We start from the raw sequence: 25,134 nt of genomic DNA on the forward strand, positions 1-25,134 counted from the left end.
TTGGCATCTATAGATCGTAGCTAGACCTTTTGTGATAGTTTGCGACAAGTTGATATGGGTTTCTTTAGCCAACTAAACCCGGGGCTGCAAAGGGTTTCAGAGGTGGTGTAGTCGCCTGCCGTTGGTCCGGAAAGTGCAGGCTCGGTGACTGAAGACCGACAGTTACCGAACTCGCCGTCGCGGACATGGCAACGACCACCAAGATCCGAAGTCCGCATTCATCGGTGTTTTCTTCCAAGACAATCTTCCATCTACCCCCCCGCAGTCGCAACAAATCTACACAATGTCGGCCTCAAGCGATCTCGCGAATTTGGCAACCCCGCCATCATGTATTGCAGATTTTTGTCTGATCCCGCTCGGCACACCCACAGCATCTGTATCCAAGGAAGTTGCAGAAGTGCAGCGAGTCCTCAAGAAGAGCGGGTTAATTTATTCTATGCACTCTGCGGGGACAACAGTTGGTATGACTCTTCACACCCCTTCCATATCCCGTGTGCTTTGGCGTCCGAGCCAACTTCCTTCTCGGCCGGTATGCGGACGTGGTGGCTTGGAGGGGTATATGGAATATTCTTGAATGCATATACTAATTGGGACTAGAGGGCTCCTGGGACGACGTTATGCGGGTCATTGGACAATGCCATGCTATGCTGCATCAGAATGGCATCGTCAGGATCCAGAGTGATATCAGGGTGGGGAGCAGGACGGACAAAAAGCAGGGATTCAAGGATAAAGTTGAGGCTGTGGAGAAGTTGCTAAAGGAGGACCAAGGTGCGGCGTCGTGATGGGCCGAGAATCAAGATATGCGTGTGACAGGAGGAGTGAGGTGTCTCAGTTGCCATGTCATCCACGTGTACCACCCTCTACGATAACGACAACGGATGCGCATGAAAACAAATTTCGCGACCACAGATGATGTACCTGCCAAAGCTCGGCTGATGATGATTGAAACAACGGGCGCCTGCTGTTATTGGCTACAGCTGGTTCGACGTCGCGCAGATGCTGGGGTAGCTGGGCTATAGCGATAATGGGGAAAATTAGTCGACGACAGCTAAACGACAGCGGATAGAAGCAGATTATGTTGACATGTGGCTAGGCGTAGAAGTTGTTGAAACCGTCGATCAAGAACGTAGACGTGGCAGCGAATCAGCAGCGGCGGGATGCTAGTCTGTAACGCATATGCGCATACAACGGCTCCAGGCTCTTCACCGCCAGTCGTCGTGTGAAGGCAGACTAAACCGGTCTCAGGCTCGGGGGTGCAAAAGCGCACGGCCGAGGTGCGGGTGTGTAAAAAGTTGGCGGCAGGCGAGAGGCATCATCCTTGACGTCGGTACCTTTCGCCCGGAAAATCCCCTCGAGTGCCGCATGTGCTCTGCCACCCTCACTCCACCACGAGTGGCCGCCATACAATACCGCACCCACACCGCCCGAAATATTCATTGCCCACCAGTTTCCCCACCCATTGCACCCACTCTGCCCATTCCCATCGCACATACGCCCCCCGACGCCTCCGAAATCGTGCCTCGTGTGATCGCATGGCGAATGCACGCGACAGCAGCATCATCTGCCAATCCCCACCACCACCCGCGCGGTAACGACGTCGACGCTCCACGCCCCTCTCTCTGAGCGCACCACGCCGCCACCATGGCCTTCAACTTCAACTGGTCGCCGCTGATTGCCGACACGTCGAGGGCGCGCGACATGCTCACCACGGCCCTGAACAAATCGCCCAAGCCGCCCATCATCGTCGACGACATCATCGTCACCGAGCTCAACCTCGGCACCACCCCGCCGGAGCTCGAGATACTCGAGATTGGCGACCTGGCCGAGGACAGGTTCCGGGGCATCTTCAAGATGTCGTATGCCGGCGACGCGTTTCTGACGCTGAAAACAAAAGTCCAGGCAAATCCGCTCAAGACATACCTCTCCAACAAGCCAGACTTTGCGTCACCACAGCCACTGGCGGCATCGTCGGGCCTGACGATTCCACTGCAGATTACACTGTCCAACATCCGCCTATCCGGTTTTGTCATCCTCGTCTTCTCCAAGCAAAAGGGCTTGACGCTGGTCTTCCGGAACGACCCTCTTGAGTCGCTCAAGGTCTCGTCGACATTCGATTCCATCCCATTCGTGCGCGACTACCTGCAGAAGGAGATTGAAGGGCAATTGCGCGTCTTGTTCATGGAGGACTTGCCAGCTATTATTCACAGGTTATCACTTCGCATGCTGTCGCCCGAGTACCAAGAGATTGAAACAGAAGAGCGGCTGGAAGGCGCCAACGATACGGCCCCCGCCATCGACCCTCTCGCATCCCCCCCACAAGACGCTGTCGATGCGTTTGGCAACCCGCTAGACGACGCCCAAATCTCTGCCTTGTCGCTCGACTCTGGCGAGATCCACGCCTCCTTCTCCCAGAAGAACATTCTCCGCCTAGCCGCCCTATCCGAATCGCAACGAACGCTATCCCTTTTCACACCCGGCATACGCGATGCCGTCTTCAGAGCATGGGCAGGACACCCAGACAGACCCGAGTCTGGTGCTGCTACGCCCGCACTCACACAAGGCAGTCTGTCGCGGATACAATCGACCTTTGGCAGCCTCAAGTCCGGCGCGTCGTCGGTTGCATCCGGCAGCACAGGCAACGATACACACAGCTCACGGCCTACCATGGCATCGGCATACTCGAATTCTGCAGGACTTAGTCTTGGCTCAAGTCGCTCTCGCACTGGTGGCATGCGGAAGCGAAAGAAGCGTGTTGTTGATCTGCGCAAAAAGGAGGGCGTTGATTCTGGCGTCTCAACTGGAGCCAACACACCCTTGCCAAGCGCCTACGCATCTGAGACGTCAAGCGTCATCCCCGAAGAGAGGGAAGCAGAGGAGGAATTGGCTACCCCACCAAGGAGCCCCGCACAACCTGGCATGCGCTTCGAGAGCCGACGTGGCAGTCTGGACGTTGGCTCACCCAAGCGGATACCCGAAGAGCCGCCCACTTTCGGCCCTCTTCTTGCCCCTGCACCAGATCTCTCCGATGCACCCAAGCCACCCAAGCCGTCCAAGTCGAAACAAGCAACCCCACCAGCCACCCACCTCGAAGACCCATTTGTATCTCACACATCTTCTAGACGCCCCCCGATTTCGCGTAACAAGTTACGACAAGCACAGCAGTCCACCTCGCCGCTCCTACGCTCCCTGTCCTTTGACAAGGTCTCCTCGCTCTCAGCTCTATGCTCGCCGCCGCGCACCTCTTCACCACCCAACGCTGACGTCATGGCCAGCTCTGGTGGCATTCTCGAACAAGCCTGGATGTCAAAGATGGCACAGGAGATTGCGAGGAAGGTCCAAGAGGAAAAGGACCGGTCGTCTCGCCGGCCTTCGCACACCAGGACCAAGACCGCGCCCACGGGAGGCTTCTGGCAGAACGACGACGAGATTGAGGCGCCGCCTGCTTATGTCGCGTAAGCTTGATGAAGTTATGAGCGATGAAGTTTCTTTTCATGACGAAGCACCGTTTTAGTTCTTGCATGTTATTTTGTCCATCATTTGTTGTTTCTTTTGTTTTTTGCTTGTTAGCATAGGCGTATCAGGTCTGGGAAAAGCTCGTTGCGTTGGATCAACTTGAGTAAAGATTGCTTCGTTTGCACATATTTAGAGGGGTTGCATGAAGGAAGAGGCGCGCGCGACGTTTGTCGCCGCATTACATACACAGGCTACTAATCTCCTTGTTACCGTGACGACGGTCTTGTCGTTGCGAAGAGTATATATTGAAATACCACTACTCACCTATAATTCGGTCTGCTGCGTGGTGTTGGTTGAATATGTTTGAATAATGTGGACAGTGTGATAATGCTTCTGTCTCCAGCACAATATTCCATATTATCTTTGTTCTGCCTCGTATTAGGTGACAGGGGCATAGTATGGCTTAACAACATGAGTGAATTTGATGATTGATTCCTGCATTTGAGTACAAGACAACAAAGCCAATCTCATCGCCTTTGCAGACAGTTTCTTGCAGTGTCCAGTTATATCTAGGCATACACGACTTTTTATCCTAAGTATCTGGAGGTAGCCGTCTACGCCTTGGAGGGGTTGAGACCAAATGGGATGTGAAAACAGCCGCGTCTGATACAACTTCTTGCTGATGCCTGTGACTGACTGACAGATACCGAGGGGGGAGACGTTCCATGAATCATTTGCGGACCGCAGTGGTAGGGCTTTGCACGGCTTACAGCATCGTCAGTGAGCCAGAAGGCTCGATTCGATTCGAGTCGATGTGGACCGAGTGGTGAGGGTTTTGCCTGAGCAAGCAAGTACTGACAATCAGGGTAGTACAAAGGTCTCAGCTGTAGCATGCTGCCCTGAGCAGCAACGTCGACCTATTGTAACCCTTTCTGCTCAAAAGTCTCGTGCGCCACAAAGAGGTTGGACATGTAGCAAAGCTTGTCCTCTACGGCCTTGTGTCAGCGTATCTTGTAGTTCTTGACACCCAGAAGCTGTCATTTCCAATCTCTCCACGAGCGCTCCTTTAACCGTAATGCCCCTGAAGCAAAAAATGATACACCGCTCCGCAACCAGCATCACGAACGTCCAGATTTTACCCGATGGGTGTTCTCTCACTCACGTACGTGTCCAAGCACAGGCAACGGCAAAAAAGGAGAATGCGCTCTTGCGAACGCCGATGAATGACTCATCGGAGGTTTGAACTCCGGACCTTCAGTGTCCTAACTGAGCTTGTTAAAGCTGTTGTTAGACTGACGTGATAACCAACTACACCAACGAGCCCTGTTTGATGAATTGAGGGCGAGAAAAGTCCAATATATACGCAGTTTGCAAAATTTCATACGACGGCGTGGTTCGAAAAATCGCAAATGCTCACGAGAAGATAGCGGGGTCAAGCTTGACGTTTTGGTCGAAAAGCTAAGAATTTTACGGTCGGGGTGGGGAAATACATGTCACTGAGCAGATGTGGTTGGGTCAGGGGCTGGCACCGCGCAACTCCATCCCTGGCTCTACCCGGCCGACGAGAACACGAAAACGGCATCAAATACCATGGCGATCACCATGCTCCCACGCCTTGAAGATCATTCGGGCTATGATGCGTTCATGCTGTGATTTTGCTTGGGATAACCTTGAACGCGCATTCGTGTCTTCGGCCCGATGTCAGCATTACCCGATGCCCATGTTTGCCGTCCCCGCGTTTTGTCCAGTGCCCACAATTCCCGACCGACAGCTTCAAACACCGACACCACCCATGGCTTCGAGATGAGGCATGGAAGCAAATGCCCCACAACAGCCTGCCGGCGCGAAGCAGGCCGCCAACCCGGATGAGGACGAAGCTTCACGGATCAAAAGGACTCAGATTGCGTGTTTGAACTGCAGGAAGCGGAAGAGTCGGTGTCTGCTGTAAGTGATTGACGGCTTCTTGTTGTTTGCGCGCGTCGGCGATTTGGAGCTCGCTTGGGGATTGAAGTTTGCGCGTGGGCATGTTCGGACGCGGCATGCAGCGGATTGCGATGCGACACACGAAAACGTATCAGTCATTGTGTCTTGTACATGACATCTAACGTGGCTATGCAGAGACTCCGACAACTCGATACCGTGCCTTCGATGCAAGCGTGACAACCTCGAATGCGTGCTCGGCGGCAGCAACCGCGGTGGACGGCGCGAGCGGAAAAAGAAACGCATCGATGAACCACAATCGCAGTCAGAACCGCAAACGCAGCAGCCGCTGCCTTCACTTACTGCGACGGCACCCGAGGGAAGCTTCCATACGCTAGGCAATCTCGGAACAACATGGTCGCAAGACCCAGGCGTGCAACCATTTGGTGAAGACCTACAAGCATCGCGGTCTGGCTCTTCGAATACAGATGAGCTTCCGTTTTCGAATCTGCAGAACCCGTCAGATGCGCTGGGCATACTGGCCAGAGTCGCTGGAGAGTCGAGCTCGAATGAAGAAAACCATGGGGCTGAAATCGCCAGCAACATAAGACATGTGCGAGGCTCTTCTCTCAGTATGCCCGCGCCGCTGTCCTTCTCTTACCCATTGCTGGACCGGGGGATACTCACAGTGCACTCTCTGTGCCAGCTGCTCGTTCGCTTTCAACAGCAATACCATCCGTACTACCCACTTGCACCGGCGCACGCGTTCGAAACGGCCAACCTGTCGCACATGGTGAACTCCGAGAAACACCTTCTCACAGCCATCCTCCTCATCGCTTCCAAAGACCTCGTAGACGAGCCACACATTTACGAAGCTTGCTCAGAACACATGAAGGGCCTCGTCTCAATGTTGGCAGCAGGAGGCGATGCGGGTATCGAAGCTGTAGAGGCCCTACTTCTGCTAGCTGAGTGGGCGCCATATACACAGCGTGGTTCTGGCAAGGTCGGCAAAGGAGAGGAAGACAAAGAGAGTTGGATGCATGTCGGTCTCGCTCTGAGGATCGCATACTTTCTTGCTCTCGATCGGTACTCGTTCCGCTTTGTGGATCAGAACAAGGATCCAGATCATCACCGCAAGCGCCTCATTTGGACAGCGGCGTATGTTTCGGATCGCCATATCAGCATCAGAATCGGGAAAGCGTTCTGGTCTCGTGGACCTGGGCCTCTGACAACATTACGGAGAGAGGACTATCCGTCGCTAATCCCCAAGAGTCCAAACGAAGAAGACCATGCTTCCATCTTCCAGGCGAACCTCGAACTCACACAACTGTTTAGCAATGTCCATGATACTTTGTACTCGAATCCCAGTTCGAGCTTCCGGTCGCAGATGAGTGGCAGCTACATCAAGTTTATTGATGACTTTCGGTCTGCGATCTACGGCTGGAAGAGCGTATGGGGTACATTGACGTGCTCCCCACCACTCAAAGCATGTCTTCTCATGTCGTACGACTACCTGCGTCTATACACCAATGCCTTTGCCTTCCAGGCCACCGTTCTCCGAGCACTGCCCTCTTCATCTACATCGACCGACCCCGTAGCCGGCACTCCAGCCAACAATCCAACGGGCCGTATGCAAGTTCCCCAGCGCGTCTTTGTCAACAACGTTGGCGCAGTAGGCGATGCACGCTTCATCTACGAAGGTCTCGACGCCGCAAAAGCCATTCTCACTACCGTAAACAACTTTGTCGATCCCGAGCGTTCGCTGCGTTTCATGCCACTGAGGTACTATCTCTACCTCGTATACGCCGGCGTCTTCCTCTACCGCGCCCGCTGCACAGGCGTCATCAGCGCCGACGAAGACCGCGCCATCCGCGCCATGATCAACGAAACAGTCGCACGCCTCGAACGCAGCGCCGTCGGAGTCGGAGCCGGTATCCAGCATCCAGGCTCGCGATACTCTCAGCTGCTCAAACTGCTGTGGGCAAAAGTGCCGAAGAAAGACAAGGCTAGTCGCTCTTCGTTCCGCCACCCTGGCACGCACATCGCTAGCAATCCTGTTGATCAAAACGGCTTCCCGCAGCATCCGATTGTGGGCGCTAGCCCGCAGGCAAGTAGCAATGGCACGGGTGAGAGTCCGGCGCTTACGGAGCAAATGGGGGATTTTGGATGGACGGATCTGGGGGCGGTTAACGAGTTTGCTGTACACGGGGGTGGGGGTAATGCGCCTGCGGATGATGCGGCTTTGTGGAATGGCTTCTTGCCTCTGGATATGGGATGGAATGCTCAGGGTCTTGGGTTTGAGGGCATGGGCTTTGATGCTAATGAACTGGGGATGTTGTTTTAGGCCGATAGTACTGGAGACATGTATCATACAGCATGACGCTTAAAAAGTGAGAGGATGTTGGTCTCTGCGAACCTCCGCGATAGCGTGCATTGGCAGTCTTTGTGCACAGTAATGTAGGACCTGCTAACGTTGCGGAAGTTTTGACATCCTATCGCATAGAATATCAGTCGCCAGCCCGCTAGCTATCAGATGTGAACACCAAAGCGAAGCCTCACGTAGCTTCCTACCAAGTTGAGGGGAGCCGCAGTAGAGATATTAATGAGCAGCTTTCTTTTGGCAGATTTCGATGTAAACATAGGTTTGCACTCAAGGAGCCTCCAATCACCGGAGCATTTTGAGAGCATTCATTGCCTTCTTTCCATAGCGCCGTATCTGATGCAAATTGTATGATAATACATGATATACACGCACGCGACCGTCGCCCTTCGTAGAGGCCGTCTAGAAACCCGGAGGATTGAGTCGCTGACTGACCCTTGTCCATTTCGGCACCTCTGTGAAATGTCAGCCACCGTTCTGATCCCAGATTTTCGTATGCTCTTTCCGCTGGCAAAGAAAAAGGCAGATTCTCGAGCGCTGGCAATATGCGACTTACTGTGGATTCCCTTGCGATACCTCTTCACTTTGCGGTCGAAAACCGTATATTTGTCCTTGGGCAGCATCTCCTGCTCAGTCGGCATCTCCACCTTCCAGCGCTCCACCTTCTTCATGCTCTGTCCCATGCGTCGTAGTGCGGTATCGAGTGTGCTGACCACGGTGTCGACGTGCCGTAAACGCTCGCGTTGTCTGTACTTCTGGTGTCTAGAGAGGCGCCATGGTATCTTCCTGTAGTCTTGTCAGCATCAATATCCAGAGCTCGGACTGGCGGTAGTAGAGAGTGCATCAACGCTGAAAATGTGACGGCGAAGATGAGCAGCTGCTTGAACGGGTATCCAGGAAGATGCAGGGAGTCTCACCATAGCAGACCGCCCGATAGCGGGTTTGTGAGGCGGAAGGGACCAAACATGGTGATGTGTTGTGGTTGGCGATGCTGGGCGGCCGCAATTGAAGTCGCGATATTCTCCAGAGACACTCCCGCGGACTTTCTTGGCGGACATGCCGATTAGCGTGGGGAAGCTCATCGACACCCCACACGTTGCATAGCTAAACCCTAAACACAAACTCGCGACCATACAGACCAAGGCTCCCGGTGACTTCATTCTGGACATTCATAGGAGCCAAGGAACTATCGCCAATTGAGTCACCCATCTTCGGCTACTGCCACACCACGCATGCCCGGCGCTCCTTACGCACACCGATATCTACCCTAACACCACGCCATGTCGTACACATTCTCTATCCTATCCCCCCTCGATGTCCCTTTATTCACGCACGACTTTGGTACCTCACGCAGCGGCGGCACTGGCGTTGCCAACTACACAGCTGCTGAACGCGCCCTCGTCCCATTCATCCTACACTCGTCGCTAGATATTGTCGAAGAAGTGCAATGGGGCCCTTCTACCTCCAGCGGCTCAGCGCCCATGTACCTCAAACACATCGATAAATACCAGAACTGCTTCGTCTCATGCTGGATTACCGGCGGCAACACGCGCTTCCTTCTGCTTACACGACCACGAGACGAAAGTCTAGGACTGACTAGTGGGGGCGCTGGAGGCGCGAGAGGGAGTCTCGCAGGTGGAAGGGCTGCATTGGGAGGAGGCGCTGGTCTGTACAACCCTAGTAGTCCCGCCACGGAAGAGGCAGTCAAGAACTTCATGGTCGACGTGTATGAGGCGTGGGTCAAGACTATCATGAATCCATTCTTTGCAGTGGGCAACGGGGAGGTCATCAAGAGTCCAGTGTTCAGGCAGAGGGTTGCGACAGCGGCGAAAAAGTATCTGTGAGATGACAAAGGGCAACGCCGAATAACCAATTCAAGTTTGGAGACGATCATAGCGCTCGGGTTTTACCTTGAGACAAGGCGAACGGCGCAAACGCAAGCTCGAGCCGCCGCGACCCGGATAATTTTCAGTACAGGCAACGCGAACCGTCTTCTCGAGCCTAACGCTAAATTGTCTCGCATTTGCTTCGCTGCGAAGCAAATGTGAGACAACTACGTACAAGGAAGGGACAATAGATTGGCCCAGCTAGAAGTCTACGTACCGGCATGCGAGCACATAACTAGTGCACATCTGCCGAGTTATGAAAACACTTATCGATTGTTTTGGTGAAGAGTTAGATGATTCATGTTACGTAACTAGGCGGTGGAGTATACACATGTAGTAGGTTCAGCAGTTCACGATCAAGCTTGTATCGTGGAAGCCATCGTGGTCTATCACAAACCATCTCCTGTGGATGTTCCTATAGTCCAACATCACTTACATGCATGTCTAAAACATGAACAGGGAGCTTTTAACATTTCCATCTACGCATTTTCCAATCCGTGTTCACTATAAATTCTGCCTTTCTCTGCTTTTCGTCTAAGTAAGCGCAAATGTTCTACTCGCCTTCACCCCTACTCACCTTCACCACGACTCCACCCCACTCGAAATGTCACCACTCCAGTCAGCTATCTTCTTTCAGTTGTGATACACTCTCTTCTCTCACCTCTACTAAAGGTTCCTGCTTCAAGTACGACGTGCTAGGGCTCTCAGCATGCCGCCAAAACAGATCAACGCCGGGCCATGGGATGAACCCTGGTACGCCCTTCGACAAAAACACAGTGCCGAAATCACAAGTTTTAATGCAAGTGTCGTGCGGTCGCAAGCAAAATTCCAACAGAATATAAACAATGCGGCGGCCAATCTGCTTGCAAAACATAAGAAGGAGGAGGAAGAATTCTGGTCTAAGGCGAGGCTGGCAAGCAAAGACAAGAGCGAGAGTGCAAAAATGTCTGTAGTGGCTCAGACGGACGTTCGTCGAGTAACTGCGCCATCAACTCAAAAACCTACTTCTGAACTCAGACGTACGCAAGCAGTCACCTCAAAAGCGCCGCAGACTTCTACGCCTACGCCAGCATATAACACAACAACTCAGGCACATCAAAGCAAGAACAAAAGCGCCGCGGTCACGATCATCGACCTTTGTTCCGACGATGACGAGCCAGTACAGGAGCAGAAGAAGTTGGCCCCGCCACCAGTTGCGAAAGCAGAGATGGTAGGAACCAAAAGGAGCAACATTGCTGAGCCGGCTATAAGACATGATACAGTTATTCCCTCTGCGAGTCTCGAGTTCTTTGGCAAAAGCGCAAACAAGGTAACCTAGCAAATAGCGAAGACAAACAAGAATGTTACTAATTTTCCAAGGGCACGACAGAGCCATTGCAGTTCAAGCGCGAAAATAGCATCTCCAATCCTCAATTCCGAGCAATAGTTACCCCCTCGCCTATTGCGTCACATGATCCTTCGACGGCTGTTCCTCCGACACAGCCGTGTCTAATGCCTAAAGGGAATGGATTTAGTAGTTGGGTTTCAGCGAATGCGTTCCACATGCCGGCTTCTCAGATGCAAAATGCTCCTCAAGGCAGTGCTTGGGCGTTCGGAGCTCCAGTACCTCGAGGCTTGGATACCACTTCTGCATATACATCCTCTCCTGTTTCTACATGGGCTTCTTCTACGATCTCTGCTTTAGAGGGCGTACAGTCGTCGGGCGGCTTGGCTCCACCAAGGCCACAACAGTACGGTCCCAACATGCTTCCATCACCCGGACGGTCTCCTCATGTCACAAACGCACAGCCTCAAAGTTCCATGGCTTTTGTGAATTCAAGCTTCAGACGACCTGACCTTCCGGCTAGCGTCACGAAGGACAGCATGTTGACTGCCAGAAATGTACGTGCTGGCTCACGAGTATCAGCGTCAGTCCATGGTGAATCCAGCATCGCACAGAGTCAATGTGGTTCGTCAGTCACATCTCAGACTTCAGTCCCATCTCTGTGCTCAGGTAGAGGCAAACGAAAGGTAGTCGACTTGAGTAGCGATGAGGAGAGTGAATATTCTCCGCCATCTGAAGACGGCGAGCCTGAAACTCCCATTATTGCAGAGGAGGTGCGTAAGAGCATGAAGGGTGGTACGAAGAAATCTGGGCCGGTGACCAAGAAAACCAAGTTGCCTCCACCGCTACCGCCGGCCATAGCCTCAAAAGGCGTGTTCGGTAAAGGAAAGAACGGATATGGCTTCCAGCCCAGGTCGAAACCGAAACCCGAGGTCGACAATCAAGCAGCACGTTCACCACAGCACGCACCGATGATGAAGCCTCAGTTATCTCCACCGGCCACACCGACGCGTACGTCAAAGAAGCCAACAATACCCATAGCCACTACACGAGCAGCACCAGTCTCACGCTCCCCTCGCAAAGCCAAACTGGACGCCTCAGCAAAGATATCCCAACTCAGCGAGATGGAGCTTCGAGCCCGCAACAACATTGCCATTGACGAAGCAAATGACTACGAAGCGTGTGCAACCGGTGCAGTTGAGCAAGTCAGAGGCAGCCTGCGGAGCATGTCCATCACGCCTGCTCCCAGCAACGTAGGAGACTGCGGTACCGCTGCAGAGAACGTGGAGATGCTAGCCGACGAATCAGATGCTGAGAGCACTGTAGCGATACAAAGGACAAAACACGGCGCGGGATGGAACGCGTGGACTCAGTCTCGCATCAATGGTGATAGGAATACTGCCAAGTCACGTCCTAATCGGCCGTTGGTACGGGATGAAGAAGACGATGACGACGATGACGACGATCCGGATATTAGTAAGTACTGTATCATTGATGGCTTGATTGTGCACGAGGCAGATCTAGAACGAATAAGACTGACGCGAGGGTAGGAAATGCGGAATCTTATGAGATCAAGAAAGACGGACGGTGGCAATCGCGCACAAGTAGTGGGCGCGATTGAGATACAATGACATAGTTCTGTAAAACAAAGTGAGAATCACAAAGGGGAGAACATGTAGGAGGTTTCCAGGTCAGCGTAGAAACTATTCGAGCTTCGCTAGTACTTCATGCAAAGGACAGGAGAGAGAGAGAGAGATACACACACACGGCCATGGCATTCTCTGCTTACTCCGACGTCGCCATCGTATGATTTGTACCCACTTTTAGAATCTCACTCTTCGTGTAAGAATCGACAATCCTCATCTCCCTCTCTTACTCTCTACAAAAGAAGCCGATCATAAGCTTGCAATGCGCATAAACGTCGGGGAGTCGGGAAAACATACTAGTTTCGGTAGAACCATCTTTCTTCTCCACTTAACTTTCGGCCTCTAGGCACTACTTTGACCACTCCAGGGCTACGATGAGCTGCCGAAACTTCGAAAACAGCATATCGTGGTCGTGTCGCGTGCTTGCGTGCCCGGGTGGCGTCGTGTTCGCATCATGCAACCCCCCCGCAGATGTTTAGTATTTTGTTACTAATATTGCCTGCTGCCACACGTTTAGTATACAGTGCAAGGATTTTGGGGCGGATTTTGGGGCGGCAATCTTTCGTCTTCTTGAGTCGAGTCAAGAGCAGCTTTGCTGTTTCTGGTAAAACTAACGATTGCTCGCCCCGCAATAACATAATCAGAGAGTCGACTAGCTTCGGTAGGTAGGTAGGCTCACGAACCCAGCTATGCCAGCCTCGTCGATGGCTTGACGGCTTGCCGCGTGTAGAGAAGGGCAGTGTTAGTCACATTGTGGGTGCGAAGACGAGCTAGGACTAGAAATGAGAGTAGTGATTTCAACGGTGCGGTACCAAGTGCTAACGGCGTGTCGTGTTCTCGCCGAACGTTAACGAACAGGTGCGTTAGCGACATTTGTGGCTGTACTATTGTGACTGGTTGGCTTTGATTTTCCGAAGCGGGCTAAGAGTCGTTAGTTTGGTTCGGTTGGGTTAGTTGACTACAAGTCTTGGGGAGTTCAGTTTTCTTGGTATGGTGTGCTTCTCGGGCCTGCCGCGGAATCGTTCGATATCATGTACGCCAGATGAGAAATGCTGTGCAGCAATGGTGGAAGTTGCCGAAAGGAAAAAGACTTATACGAAGAGAAGCCGAATGTCTTGGACGGGACAGGAAACATGTTTCACACCAAGCCAAAAAGCCTTGGACGTCGTCAGCGCAAAGGGATAGGATATGTCATCTCCATATTCCAAGGCTCTGTACAGTATTAGTTTTGTCAACGCAACTAGGCTGATCCCGCATGCTGTCACGTCACCTCCAAGCTCCATCGCTGCAACTTCGGGGAATATTGCTCTCCTCTCGAGAGGGAAGGGGGTGGGTTTCTTGTCAGACTAGCACCGGTATTACGAGTTCGGGTTGGCTTTCCGCGCGTACCTCGTCTCGCGTGCCACACCAGTTTGCGGACCCCAAATGCAGTTGACGCCAGCGCCAACGCCAACATCTGCCGCTACCACTACCACGACTAATCCAATGCGTAATCAGCCTATTCTACCACACACCCCAACACCGTCGCGTTACACAACATTGCATTGCGTCCTTGGTCTTGACACCCGGGCCCTGCCTGCGCGCTCCTTGCCCTCTCCCTTGTCTGCTCGAAAAGCAATAAATCCATGTTCTTAGAACAGCAGTAGTCAGGCACCAGGCACACAACGCGTCAACGTGAGTGGTCTTCAGCCACGCGAGACCGGGCTCTCCCGGCCTGTCATCGTCCGCCTGCCGCTTTTGCGAAAGTCTGGGGGAGGGATACCCCCTTGACAAGTGAACTAGATGGAACGACGCGCTCATAATTTTTTTTATCTCGGGCAATAGCACATTCACCGTTGCATGGAAGGGCTTGCGTGCCGTGCCGCTGTAACTTGATCGTGAATGGCTGACGGACCGTTCAGGTGGGCCCTCTTTTGCGTTCGGTGCTTTGGAAGGATCGTAGGCGAACTGGTCAGGCGTCTGAATCTGGGATGCATGCTCCGAGCATCTTAATACACGAAGCCCGTTGCACGATAGGTTATGAAATTTCAAGTTTTACCGGGCTATGGAACACAATCCCACAGAGTCACTTCATTTCAGGCTGCACAAGTTTGCTTTTGAAGCGTCTATTCTTCGTCCAGGGTCGCAACAACTAGCCCATCTACCAAATACTAACAAAAACAAGCGCAATATAAACATGTTCCGAAGACACAATCATAACCAACAAGACTCCTTCCTCATGCCATACACAGCGTCCTGAGTCATGCTTTTCAATGCTTCCATGTCCCTTTTTACCCACAAGCGCCTGAGTCCGTCCGTACAAAAGATGACCGATCAACAGGCTACGAACAGAGAGGAAAAGACAGACTGAAAACCGACCGAGCATGTCGCAAGAGATCATAACTTGCAGACGGGTATCAAAGGCACTACTCGAATGCTCTAGACGGTGGTGCGTGGTCGACAAGTATCGAAAAGAGAGAAACAGTCGTCGGCACATGGACGACGACAGCCTGAAACCCAAACACAGCCATGATGAAACATGGGTGTAAGCAACAGCCGGGATTGTTACGAAGGATTTGGTGCTGTGTCGAAAAAGGGTTGTTAACCCCGGTCGTTCGTAGGGGCTCCCTGCAAGTGCCGAGAAAGTGGGTCAACGGGGCGGCTGCCTGCAACCAGGGCATCCGGTGCGAGCATGTGGCCTGAGACTTCTTAAGGAGAGCCCTCGCGCCTCGCCTTCTTACTCTTCTCGATTCTTTCGTTCCACCGTCTCTTTCCGACACGGGTCTCGAAATGTGGCGCTACTTGGGTCACATCTTGACCTTGGCCCATCATGCTGCTTCGCATCTTGTTGCGGTAGGCATCAACTGTTCAAGGTTAGTCGGTTGCTCTTGATTGTCCCAAGGCATTCACTTACGAGACTTTTGCAGAAACAGTGTCCTGCCTGCAAACACACGACTCTGGCTCCAGCTCATTCGGTAACCAAGATCGTTGAGCGTAATCTCCTTCGACCGCTTCGCCCTAGTAAGACGTGGCTTCGGTACACGAGTCTCACCATCGAGCGTTGGAACAGGAACAACAGTAGAACCTGCAAGAGGAAATGTGGGATCATTCTCCACGTCCGGTTCGTCAGCAAACACCTTGCTGCCACGAGGGCTGGCAGGTGGAGAAGTCATTTGCATGGCAAAGTAGCTGCGAGGGAAGACGGAGTTTGACTTGCGATAAGAGTCGGGCATCTCCTCCATCTTCACAGTGTCGAGAGTAACTCGCACACGAACCCTAGTTCCTCGTTGCGCGTCGTCGACAAGAATAAACTTGCGGCGCTTCGAGTCAGGTAAGTCGCCAAACATGGCTAGCTTTCGCTCTTCTTCGTCTTGCTCTTGCTGCTTTGAGACGGTTACGCCTGCTGCGTGTGATGGAGGCGGAGGGTGGCCCAATCCGTCGTGGATCGGTGGCATGCCACTGGATCCTGCGACGGAGTCGCTCGACGGGAAGTTTGGGTAGAAGTTCTGAGCAGGACGCCCGTCGGTAGGCGACTGCTGCCCGTTTGGCGCTTGGTGATGATGAGTGTGTGATTCACCGTAGTCAGTGGCTGTACACAAAGAAAGTTAGCTTGCACGTCCGAACATGACTCCACTTGCCATCCTGCGCTGAACCAAAAACATGTGTAACTATAGAGTGTGGGTATATCTGCAAACATGCATGGGCAGTGGTATCGAAGGGGGTATTACATCAAGGAGTGTGTAATGTACATGTAGAAAGAACGACAAGAGGTATCATTTAACAAGGCCAACAATCGCGCTTTATCACATCACATCTGGTGAAACATACCGCTAACATCATCCGGTCCTCCGTGGGGCCCTCCAGGTCCGTCATGGTGATGATGCATCTGGGGACCGCCCATGCCCATGTTCGGTTGTCGGGGTGGTGCTGCTAATCCGGCAGAGTTTGGGACACCGGGAGCACCTGGTCCACCTGGTCCAGCCATGTGGTTACCATGTGAGCCCGATTGGGCTTTCCTCGTCGTCATCTTGGCCATTCTTCGTACACGTCGGCTCCTCAAGCGAGGGTCTTGGTTGCTGTTCCTCCAGCTGTCGACAGCTCGCTGGATAAGCCCACGCTTACCGCGCAAGCATGGGTTCAGTTGCGCTAGTGCCCAACCCACGGTGTTGCACTCAGTCTCGTAGTGCAGGCGGTTGCCCTTGTACTGATCTTTGGCGCAGCAAGCGCGCGGGTACACACAGTTCTCAGTCTTGAAGTCTTGCGGCAGCTCGTCAACGTTGATGGACTCTACGTCGCAACGAATGGTGTACTCCATCTTGACGCGGTCGCGGGAATACTCAAACGCGATCCACTGTACTCCGTTCTGGTCTTGTCGAACAACAAGAGGAGTGGTGGCAGGAATGGGACCAGGCGCAGCATTGGGATTAACATTGGGTCCTCCGGGAGGGCCAGCGTGCATGTTGGGAGCACCAACGGGAGGTCCCTGGGGTGGAGCTTGGGGCGGGCCAAGTCCTGACGGCGGCCGCTGCAATGGGGTCTGCGACATTCGCGACTTGGGACTTCCAGTCATTCCAGGAGTCTGAGGATGCTGCTGCTGATGTTGCTGTTGCTGCTGTTGTTGCTGGTGGTGCATCTGCTGGCTCTGCTGGTGGGACATGAGCAGCGTTTGCGACGCCATTGGTTGCTGAGGCGCACTCGAAGGGTGCTGCTGATAAGGCGACTGTTGAGGTACTGGGGCCGAAGCATATGGTGTGTAGTACATTGACTGAGGCATCTGGCTAGGCGGTTGTCCATAGATTGGGCGGCCGTGCTGGTCGTGTTGTGGAGACTGAACAGATGCTGGTGAGTTTGACTGCGGGGTGTGGTACGAGATGGGTGGATATCCACCACGATTCATCGTTGCGGCTGCCATGAGCTCTGGGGTTTCTGTGGGAAAGTTAGGTTTCCATTTTCCGCTTGACGGGATATACGACGGGGGCATCCAAGTCGAGACGTCATTCATGCGCACAGCGCATGGGCGGACGCGTCGTGATTTGTGTATCATGGAAAAAAGAAAACGTACCTGAGGACGAGTAGTTACTCGGCGCACTGTTAGTGCTGTAGGGACTCTGGTGGTGCTGGGAGTAATAAGGAACCTCCTGTTGCTGTTGAGGCGGCGGGGGACCTTGGATTTGCTGAATGTAGGGAGACTGGTGCTGAGGAGGACCTTGGGGGTTTGGGTGTTGGGGTGAAGGGTAGTGGCCCTGTGCCGGACTCTGCGAAGGCACCGACTGGTGGGGAGAGTCGGGATGGTGCTGGTGTTGATGTTGTTGATGGACTACGCCAGGCCTAGGATGGTGGACTGGAAGGTGATTTGGCGGTGGCAAGCCCTGCGCCGAGTGGGGATGATGCTAAGAAGAGCAGCCAGTCAGTACGGCTGATTGGACAAAGAAGAAGAAAAAAAGGGATCAAAAGCAAGCTTCGTGATGGTGCAGCTGTGGTGGTGATCGGGGGCAGGGAGTGCAGGTAAGGTGTAATAGTAGTAGTGGGGGTGCGGGTCGCTGTGGTTGGCTGGGCGGCTGGGGTGTAGCGACGATGTGCTGCAACGCGTCGTAGGCGAGGGGCAGGGTCTGGAAAAAGACAGGACGGTAGGGTATAGTTTATAGGATGGGAAGGGCAGACTAAAGAAAGCAGGGCGGCATTTGGCAACGTTGACAACACAGAGCGGACCAGCGGTGGGAGCGGAAGGCTGCTGGGATGGCAGGGATTCCGCTGCTGGTAGGTTGCGTGACAAGAGGCTTGCGAAGTGGCTCCAGAGGAGACCAGGAAAGCTTTGGCAAGTGCGACAGGGGGAGGGGGTTTTGGGTAGCAGGGCTGCTTGGCGGGAAGGGCATACCATGTAGGCAGTAACGTGCCGGAGCTGGGGTAACTTGTTGTGTGTGGTCGCGACGTGCAGTGGCTGCTGCAACATGCAAAAAGCGCGAGGATAAAGCTACTCGGGGCGGTGACGGTTTTAGGGGGGATGGGGGTGGGTTTGCGACGCGCAGCTCGAAACTCCAACGGTCGAGGGTGCGGTAGGGCCGAGCGAAAGGCAGAGCAGAGGGTAGCGAGCGAGCGTGTGTGCGTGTGTGGGATGATGCACGTCGCGGTCGGGCGTGAGGTAGGGGGTGCAAGGAAGCAGAGTCGACTTACCATCTTCTGCGACGCTACAGGCGCCGGGTCTTCCTTATACTTGCGGGCCCTATCTGGGATTTTTGGCTGCGACATTGTTATTATTGCGCTGTGGTAGACGTCGAAGGATCCGGGCAGCGAGGGTCCGGGCGCAGCAGTCGACGAGGGTTGGGGAGCGATGCAGTAGCGTGGCCTGCGCAATTTCACGCGCAGAGCTGGTGGCGCTAGCGACTTGTAGGGAATGGCAGCGAGGAAAGACTGCAAAGGCGGTGGGACGGCCGAGGGTGGAGTCGGTCGTTAAATCAACCTGGAACAGCCACCTCCCTGCTCTGCTGCACGCTCGGACGGAGCACCTGTTTCGAGCGCCCAAGCCGCGGATGTGAAGGGGCCGGGATCCAGGATCGCCGGCGGAATAGCCCTGGTCGATGTCGTCGTCCTGGTGGGTGCTGCTGCGAGGATGAAGCTGTCGTTTGGTCGGGGCCCTGTATCGTCGTGAGGTCTGGCAGTCGCGTCCGGTGGAGCACGTGACGGCCAAGTGCGCTGGCTGCCCCGTCGAGTCTTTCGCAGATGTCGGGACGGTGGGGTGGGAGGCGCGGCGGTGAGTCCAGCGACGACGGTTTTAATCTATCGTAGGGCAAGAGCAACCGGCTAGTGTGTCTGCTATCTGCTCTCTCACTATTCTTGCTCGGAGGAAAGCAGCAGCCATCAGTCACGTAATCAGTTACTCAGTCGCGTCCCCCATCGCGCCTGCTCACTGCCTCTCGCTCCCTCTCCGGTGCCATCGCCCCTGCCTCGTCGCTCGGCTAAATCCCTCGAGATGGGCAGTCGCGAACCCCGCGGTACCTCCCATGCAACCCAGGCCATCCGAGCTCAGCCTACTATAGCTTGCACACGAATGCTACCTGCTGTTCCTGCTCTCTCTTCATTTCGCCCCGATCACAATGTGGCTCCGCCTGCTGCTGCTCTGACGCGTCCCTCGAGTTCAATTCACCGCCGCTAGTCGACCGTTTTAGCAGTTGCACCACGCAGCCCAGCGCCCCACCGGCGCGCTCGCCATTGGCCCGTGGCGCCGGTCAGTCGACGCCCAAAACGGCTTGCCAGCTTGTCTTCTTTGTGTCCCACCGTCGCCCGCTGTGACTGGCCTATGCACGCCCGCATGCTCCAATCGCCATCGAGCGCTGATCGGCACCGCCATGCCTGATGCTGCTCACGGCCATGCTTCTCGGGAGACGGGCCATGGGCTGCCTGCTCAAATCGCCGCTGATCGGCCCTGGGACGTTGGGTTCGCAACCTCTGCGGAGCCATGCCACCGACCAAAACTGCTGATGTTCCCTCAGGGGCGCATCGTGGCAGGGCCAGCTTTCATGCGCCGTGGACCGCGCCAGTCAGCCCTGGGAAAGAGTGGCCTGCGTGGCTATTCCAAGTTAAATTGCCATCATGCTGAGCGCGAGCAACATGCGTCGATAAACTCCGCTACAACATCCGGGCGAATAACCGCTTAGGCGATCGCGATAGCAATACAAGTCTGCAGATGCGCCCGAGCCGGCCGCGAGAGCTGGTCTCGGTGCATTTTCTCTATCGCGTCCGGCGTCAATACAATGCTGCAATGCCGTTCCCTTCTTGGACGTCTCAAGCCTGCTTCTGTGCGCGTCTGCTCGAGTATCACATGCCTACTGAAACACAAGACGCGACCTTTACAAATACCGTGGTCCTCGAAATCTGGCTGACAGGCTTCGAGAAGATCGTGACGGAAACATCGCGCCGTTCCATGTTGTGAGCCATCCAGTCCCTGTCACGATCGTGGCATGGGACCTGGGCTTGTAAAAGTTCCGAGCGAGGCGTTCGCAGTGCGGAGAAACCCTGGGAGCACGCTTGCTGGCCTTGCTCACGACAAGGGAGATAGGTCAGGTACCGAGCGACCATCAACTCTATTCTGACGCCGCCCGCTATATCTCGATACAACACGACACATGGTGTGGGCATTGGCGACGCGCGCTGCGGCCTGCAAGCCCGCGCGCATTCTCACTTGTATTCGTCAGTACGCGCACATGTTGCATATTTGGCAGTCCAGATTCTTGACTGCCAATTTTGTGCAAGCCGAACTCTTCCTGAACATGTCCAGACAGCGCCCTTCGCGCATTGACGGTCGGCCACGCTTGTACTAGTTACACGAGATATGGCAAGATATGTCGATCTTGTCAGCAAAAAAGAAATCCCACCCCCATGTTGTGTTACATCGGGTTGGCCTTGTAACTCCACACTCAATGATTAGCTGTGTGTCTCCACGACGTTGTGCAAATACGGCTGACGGCGACGTGCATATCCATCAAGGTCAGCTGGGATGGCTCGTTAAATTTTTCGCGCGTCGCTTATCAGCAGGTTCTACAACTACTTCCATCTCCGTCCATGCAGTCGCTTTCATGATAACCGTTCGAGGTTTAACATGCTCGATATCGCGACATTGTCATGGTTGTCGCCTTCGCGTGCGGTTATTTGGTTGGTAGGGGATCGTCATGGCCAACCACATTCCGCACACCGTTGTCCACTCACGGGAAGCAGGGATACATGCCTGGGCGACAACGGTCGACGATCACAAGGGACAAGGTGCGCGACGCTACCGTACATGGATCCGACTCGTCCCGTAAGGCTTTCGCCCACTGCAGAGTAGAAGCTGCAGCACACCACCACCACAACCACCGCCACCACTGAGACTACCGCATGTCCCCGATTCGTCACCTTGCGCCTAAAATTAAGGCTGCATACATTTCCACGATATGCGAAGATAGGCCGCATGCTTCAAGTCCATCTACCGAAGGTTCACTGCTTATCGACTGATCGGGCAGCGATCGGCGGGTGAGCCCCATCACAACGAGCAGTTTTCCATTACAAGTTTTCTCCGCTCGTGGCAGCCGTCGTGTGGAATAGGTTAGACATTAATCAAAGGCCTGGGCCTTTATTTCTTATTGCAACTCAACGGCAGATGTCTGTCGCGCCCAAAAGTGCGACCCGATGACTATCCATCAGATTTATACGATAAGATCTTGGTACTGGGGATGCAAGCTCCAGTTGCCCAACCGATTTGCAGATCCCCAGGCCCCCTCGACTTGCTTCCCGCCCTCGAGGGTCGCTGTGCCTCTTGGGTGTGGTTCCGACATCTGTTTTCCGGGGTAATACTTCGGGCGGGCACGAGGGAAGCATTGTACCGAACACGAGTACGCGCTCAAGATGCCGCTGTGCCACATGTTTCGCAAATTGTGACCGGAGGACTAGACCTTCTCGTCTTCTGCTTTGAAATCGCCATTACTCCAGCCGAGCACTCAGTTGCGAACGTCACTGCATAAGCGGCATTTCTGACAGGCGACAGCTGTCTCGTGATTGGCTCGAGAAGCACTCCCCATTCTGCCGGCTTTTATCATGAGACGGAGTGACCCGTGTCACCCCCGTCGATATTATCGAGCTGCGACAAGGTCCGGCCGGTCTCCCGTACTTTCCCTGTTCTCACCATGCTGGACGGATGCGCTGATTCGAGCGGACACTTGTGGAAAGGATTCGACATGGGCTGATGGGTGCAGCAGCACGTTAGCCGCTGTTTTTCCATGATGTCAGTCAGCGCTAGCTCCCGATGGACTGCACTACGCTACTTGACGAATTGGCCCGTCTCGGCTTGTCAGCCGTCTAGGCCCAGCCCCTTCAATACACAGAGACGCGCCACAACAGCGCACCCCTCCAAGCACTGCAAGCCGGCATACCGTGTAGTTCGACTGCCCATCTGCAATTTTCGAGTCGTAATTCAAACGTATCTCCGATAACATGACACAAACTTCTCGCGACGCGTGACCCTTACCTATATGTTCTATTTACACTTGCGGCCCACGATCGCGCTCCCTAATACAAACTTGGCAATGTGTCAGAAGATCGCCTTCTCGGTGCAATTCTCCAGAGCCGGGCTGCCGATGTTCTGATGCGGATGCATACTGCTGGCTCTATCTCGGCTCAAATGCGCTCGACCACACGTTCGACTTCTCCTAGGTCGCACTGGTACACTGCACGTGGGCACCGATATAGTTCACCATACAGAAGTTTTTAGTCGACACGCTGGTCGAGAGATTGCTCTTACGAAGCATCAGTACTTTCATCGGTATCTAATCCTAAAAAGAGCGATGCATGAATGCCGTTGCGCTGGAGATTGAGACCAAGCAAAGTCGGCCCTTCTGTCAGAAGCAGTAGTCCGCCTTACGCTGCAGAAAAAATAACTTTTAGGCTTGCTTGACCAGAGCTGAGTACGTGCTCCAATCGAAGCGGGACTTGCAATTGGCCATGGTACGTGTTTCACGATCTTAGCAGCCTTCTAGCGTCCTTCTAGAAGGCTGCATCATCATTGTGTTCGCCCAATGCTCCATGCTTTTTCCATGACCCGAGTCAGGAACTTCGACACACCAGCCTCGCAATCGTGTGTACGTTTGCTCTGGTCATGCGCACCATCTCTTGTATAGTCATCATAGGCTGCATTGCACGGCCTTTATCAACTCATTTCCGTGGGACTGCGTACTCATGGGAATACTAACGGATCACGATCTACGATTGTTCCCGGGAAGCTCGTCCGGCACACGTGAAGTGAACAAAGCGCCAGATCCAGCCTCCTTTTACATTTCTTCCACATCAATTGTATACTCATCTCCTTGTCGCGCATTCCATTTCCAGAGCGCTGGATGCAACCACAGACGAAAACCGGAACTATATCCCCATGCGCCACGTGTAGCGTGTAATCGCAGATTGACTCCGAAGGCCAGGTTTCACAACCTCGAGCCTAGCACAGCGGCTCCGAAACTTACACAGGAATCTCACACTCAAAATAGCTTTGGCATCACAACGCAACAATGATACTCATGTACTCTCGGGATATGCAGAGACTTGCGTGCCGATGCAATGCGCATAGTCGTTGGTATATGCGACGCAGTCTCTGCTTCGGATATACCGAGGTTTCATGAAACGTTGACATGTTCGAGAAGATGCTCAGACTGTGTTTCACAATCGCGTCCCGCATTGACAGCCGGACGCCTTCAAACTCAAACGATCGGGACTAGCATCTTGCTAACGGCCTTGTATCTCGTCCAGGATCTGGGAGGCTGGGCTCCCTCGACTTGTTTTAACCTAATCGTACGACTTCGCAATTATGGTCTGGCTGTCGCGCTGGGAGTATCTGGCCAGTCAAAGATGTCACGGCCAATTTCATACCGGCAGCAAGAGTGTTCTTGGAAGTTTGTGGTGGGAGCGCATCAGGCTTCAGATCAGGATTTTTCCATTCATATTACGCAGCACACGCGTGCCGCTGGGAATATTTCCAATGACAAGCACACCCAAGACAGACTCTTGGACATGCGCAACGGAGAAGTGCCCGACTTGGAGCACTCGCGTCGCGTTGCATGAACGTTTCTAGGTGCTCGGTCCGCTTACTGCATTCTCACTGACAAGAGAACAGTCATGAGTGACCGCCTCACTTTGGTGAGAACACCATTGCCGTTCCCCAAGCACCTTGGTAGCTTGACAACCTTTACTGGCTCATACGATCTCCTCATCGTTCCCCACCGTCGGTGCAGTCAAGGCTCAAAATACACTGTGGTCTCCACAGGACCTCAACACTCTTAACCCTATCGGCTCACCTTCTGACTTCTGACGCGTCACAACGCGGCTGACTCTATACATGGTTGCTACCCAAGATCAGCATCGACATGCTATTGCTCGAACCGTCCGCCCAGATCCGGAAGGGATCCAGGCTCGTCACGACTGCCCAAAAACAAGTGAAGCTTCAAGCGAAACGCAAGTGTGCGGGGAACGCAGGTGACCTGGCAGTGATCCTGTTGGCTGTCTCCTAGCAGCATGTTCCTGGTCGATTGGGGTGTGGGAACAAGGGATAGTCAACAACCGGGGTTATCAGTGGCCCAAAGCGACCTACTCTGAGGCAAGCCCAACCTGCGCATCCCACCAGTCACAGGTTGAACAAGGGCAGTAAACCGCACATGCGGAACAAGAGAGCTCCTACATCTGATTAGAAACTTGCCTTGCCAGAAACTACTGCAGCATCGAGATAGGGGTGGGACAGAGGCACTGTCTGGGCGTTTCGAACTCACAGACAGCATTGCGGTACTCTGGAGGAGGGGACGCCTGGTCGTTCCTACCGTCGGACTCATCGTCCCGTCCTAGACTAATCGTCGTGAACAGCTGACATGTGCAGCACAAAAGTCGGATCCGCGTCTCTTTCCGGTCAGCGTCCTTGTGAAGATCAGACTTGTTCGGTCTTGACTAAATTGTGGGTCGCGGGGGGTTGGTGGATTGCAATAAAGGTTGTTACCCCATGCAATGCTTTCCTTCGAGATCGATGACAGATCGCGGTCCGTA

At 53.9% G+C, this 25,134-nt stretch overlaps 7 protein-coding genes across 7 annotated transcripts; 5 read left to right on the forward strand and 2 right to left on the reverse strand.

Annotated features, from left to right (window-relative positions):
• Positions 1-283: 283 nt before the first annotated feature.
• Positions 284-782, forward strand: ACET3X_003217 (uncharacterized protein; the record flags this gene model as incomplete). The annotated part of the gene is made up of 2 exons (XM_069448468.1): positions 284-461; positions 598-782. 2 exons carry the CDS (start codon positions 284-286, stop codon positions 780-782), a joined length of 363 nt encoding a protein of 120 aa, XP_069309764.1.
• Positions 783-1,340: 558 nt separating this feature from the next.
• Positions 1,341-3,778, forward strand: ACET3X_003218 (uncharacterized protein). Its single transcript, XM_069448469.1, has one exon. It carries the CDS (start codon positions 1,642-1,644, stop codon positions 3,454-3,456), a length of 1,815 nt encoding a protein of 604 aa, XP_069309765.1. The 5' UTR covers positions 1,341-1,641; the 3' UTR covers positions 3,457-3,778.
• A 1,485-nt stretch (positions 3,779-5,263) lies between these two features.
• Positions 5,264-7,717, forward strand: ACET3X_003219 (uncharacterized protein; the record flags this gene model as incomplete). The annotated part of the gene is made up of 2 exons (XM_069448470.1): positions 5,264-5,397; positions 5,572-7,717. 2 exons carry the CDS (start codon positions 5,264-5,266, stop codon positions 7,715-7,717), a joined length of 2,280 nt encoding a protein of 759 aa, XP_069309766.1.
• A 287-nt stretch (positions 7,718-8,004) lies between these two features.
• Positions 8,005-8,740, reverse strand: ACET3X_003220 (mitochondrial 54S ribosomal protein mL60). Its single transcript, XM_069448471.1, has 3 exons — positions 8,671-8,740; positions 8,310-8,539; positions 8,005-8,208 (listed from the first exon to the last, which is right to left on the reverse strand). Exons 1-3 carry the CDS (start codon positions 8,718-8,720, stop codon positions 8,156-8,158), a joined length of 333 nt encoding a protein of 110 aa, XP_069309767.1. The 5' UTR covers positions 8,721-8,740; the 3' UTR covers positions 8,005-8,155.
• A 293-nt stretch (positions 8,741-9,033) lies between these two features.
• ACET3X_003221 (uncharacterized protein) lies at positions 9,034-9,597 on the forward strand (the record flags this gene model as incomplete). Its single annotated transcript, XM_069448473.1, has 1 exon — positions 9,034-9,597. One exon carries the CDS (start codon positions 9,034-9,036, stop codon positions 9,595-9,597), a length of 564 nt encoding a protein of 187 aa, XP_069309768.1.
• Positions 9,598-11,937: 2,340 nt separating this feature from the next.
• ACET3X_003222 (uncharacterized protein) lies at positions 11,938-12,584 on the forward strand (the record flags this gene model as incomplete). The annotated part of the gene is made up of 2 exons (XM_069448474.1): positions 11,938-12,439; positions 12,514-12,584. 2 exons carry the CDS (start codon positions 11,938-11,940, stop codon positions 12,582-12,584), a joined length of 573 nt encoding a protein of 190 aa, XP_069309769.1.
• Positions 12,585-14,701: 2,117 nt separating this feature from the next.
• ACET3X_003223 (uncharacterized protein) lies at positions 14,702-19,362 on the reverse strand. The gene is made up of 5 exons (XM_069448475.1): positions 18,464-19,362; positions 17,651-17,978; positions 16,417-17,514; positions 15,503-16,177; positions 14,702-15,452 (listed from the first exon to the last, which is right to left on the reverse strand). The coding sequence occupies exons 1-5, from the start codon at positions 18,536-18,538 to the stop codon at positions 15,298-15,300; spliced, it is 2,331 nt and encodes a 776-aa protein (XP_069309770.1). The 5' UTR covers positions 18,539-19,362; the 3' UTR covers positions 14,702-15,297.
• Between the last annotated feature and the right edge of the window lie 5,772 nt (positions 19,363-25,134).

Source organism: Alternaria dauci, chromosome 2 (assembly GCF_042100115.1).
Source record: "Alternaria dauci strain A2016 chromosome 2, whole genome shotgun sequence".
Lineage (NCBI taxonomy): Eukaryota > Fungi > Ascomycota > Dothideomycetes > Pleosporales > Pleosporaceae > Alternaria > Alternaria dauci.

Excerpts from the sequence above, each read along its gene's own strand:
- ACET3X_003218 (XM_069448469.1), top strand. The coding sequence starts at position 1,642 with ATGGCCTTCAACTTCAACTGGTCGCCGCTGATTGCCGACACGTCGAGG.
- ACET3X_003220 (XM_069448471.1), bottom strand. The coding sequence starts at position 8,720 with ATGTTTGGTCCCTTCCGCCTCACAAACCCGCTATCGGGCGGTCTGCTA. Across the intron at positions 8,540-8,670 it reads CTATCGGGCGGTCTGCTATG|GAAGATACCATGGCGCCTCT; the intron begins GTGAGACTCCCT and ends ACAAGACTACAG. Across the intron at positions 8,209-8,309 it reads GTATCGCAAGGGAATCCACA|AGGTGCCGAAATGGACAAGG; the intron begins GTAAGTCGCATA and ends GACATTTCACAG.
- ACET3X_003223 (XM_069448475.1), bottom strand. The coding sequence starts at position 18,538 with ATGTTGCAGCAGCCACTGCACGTCGCGACCACACACAACAAGTTACCC. Across the intron at positions 17,979-18,463 it reads GGCACGTTACTGCCTACATG|CATCATCCCCACTCGGCGCA; the intron begins GTATGCCCTTCC and ends TGCTCTTCTTAG. Across the intron at positions 15,453-15,502 it reads ACTGTTTCTGCAAAAGTCTC|TTGATGCCTACCGCAACAAG; the intron begins GTAAGTGAATGC and ends AACCTTGAACAG.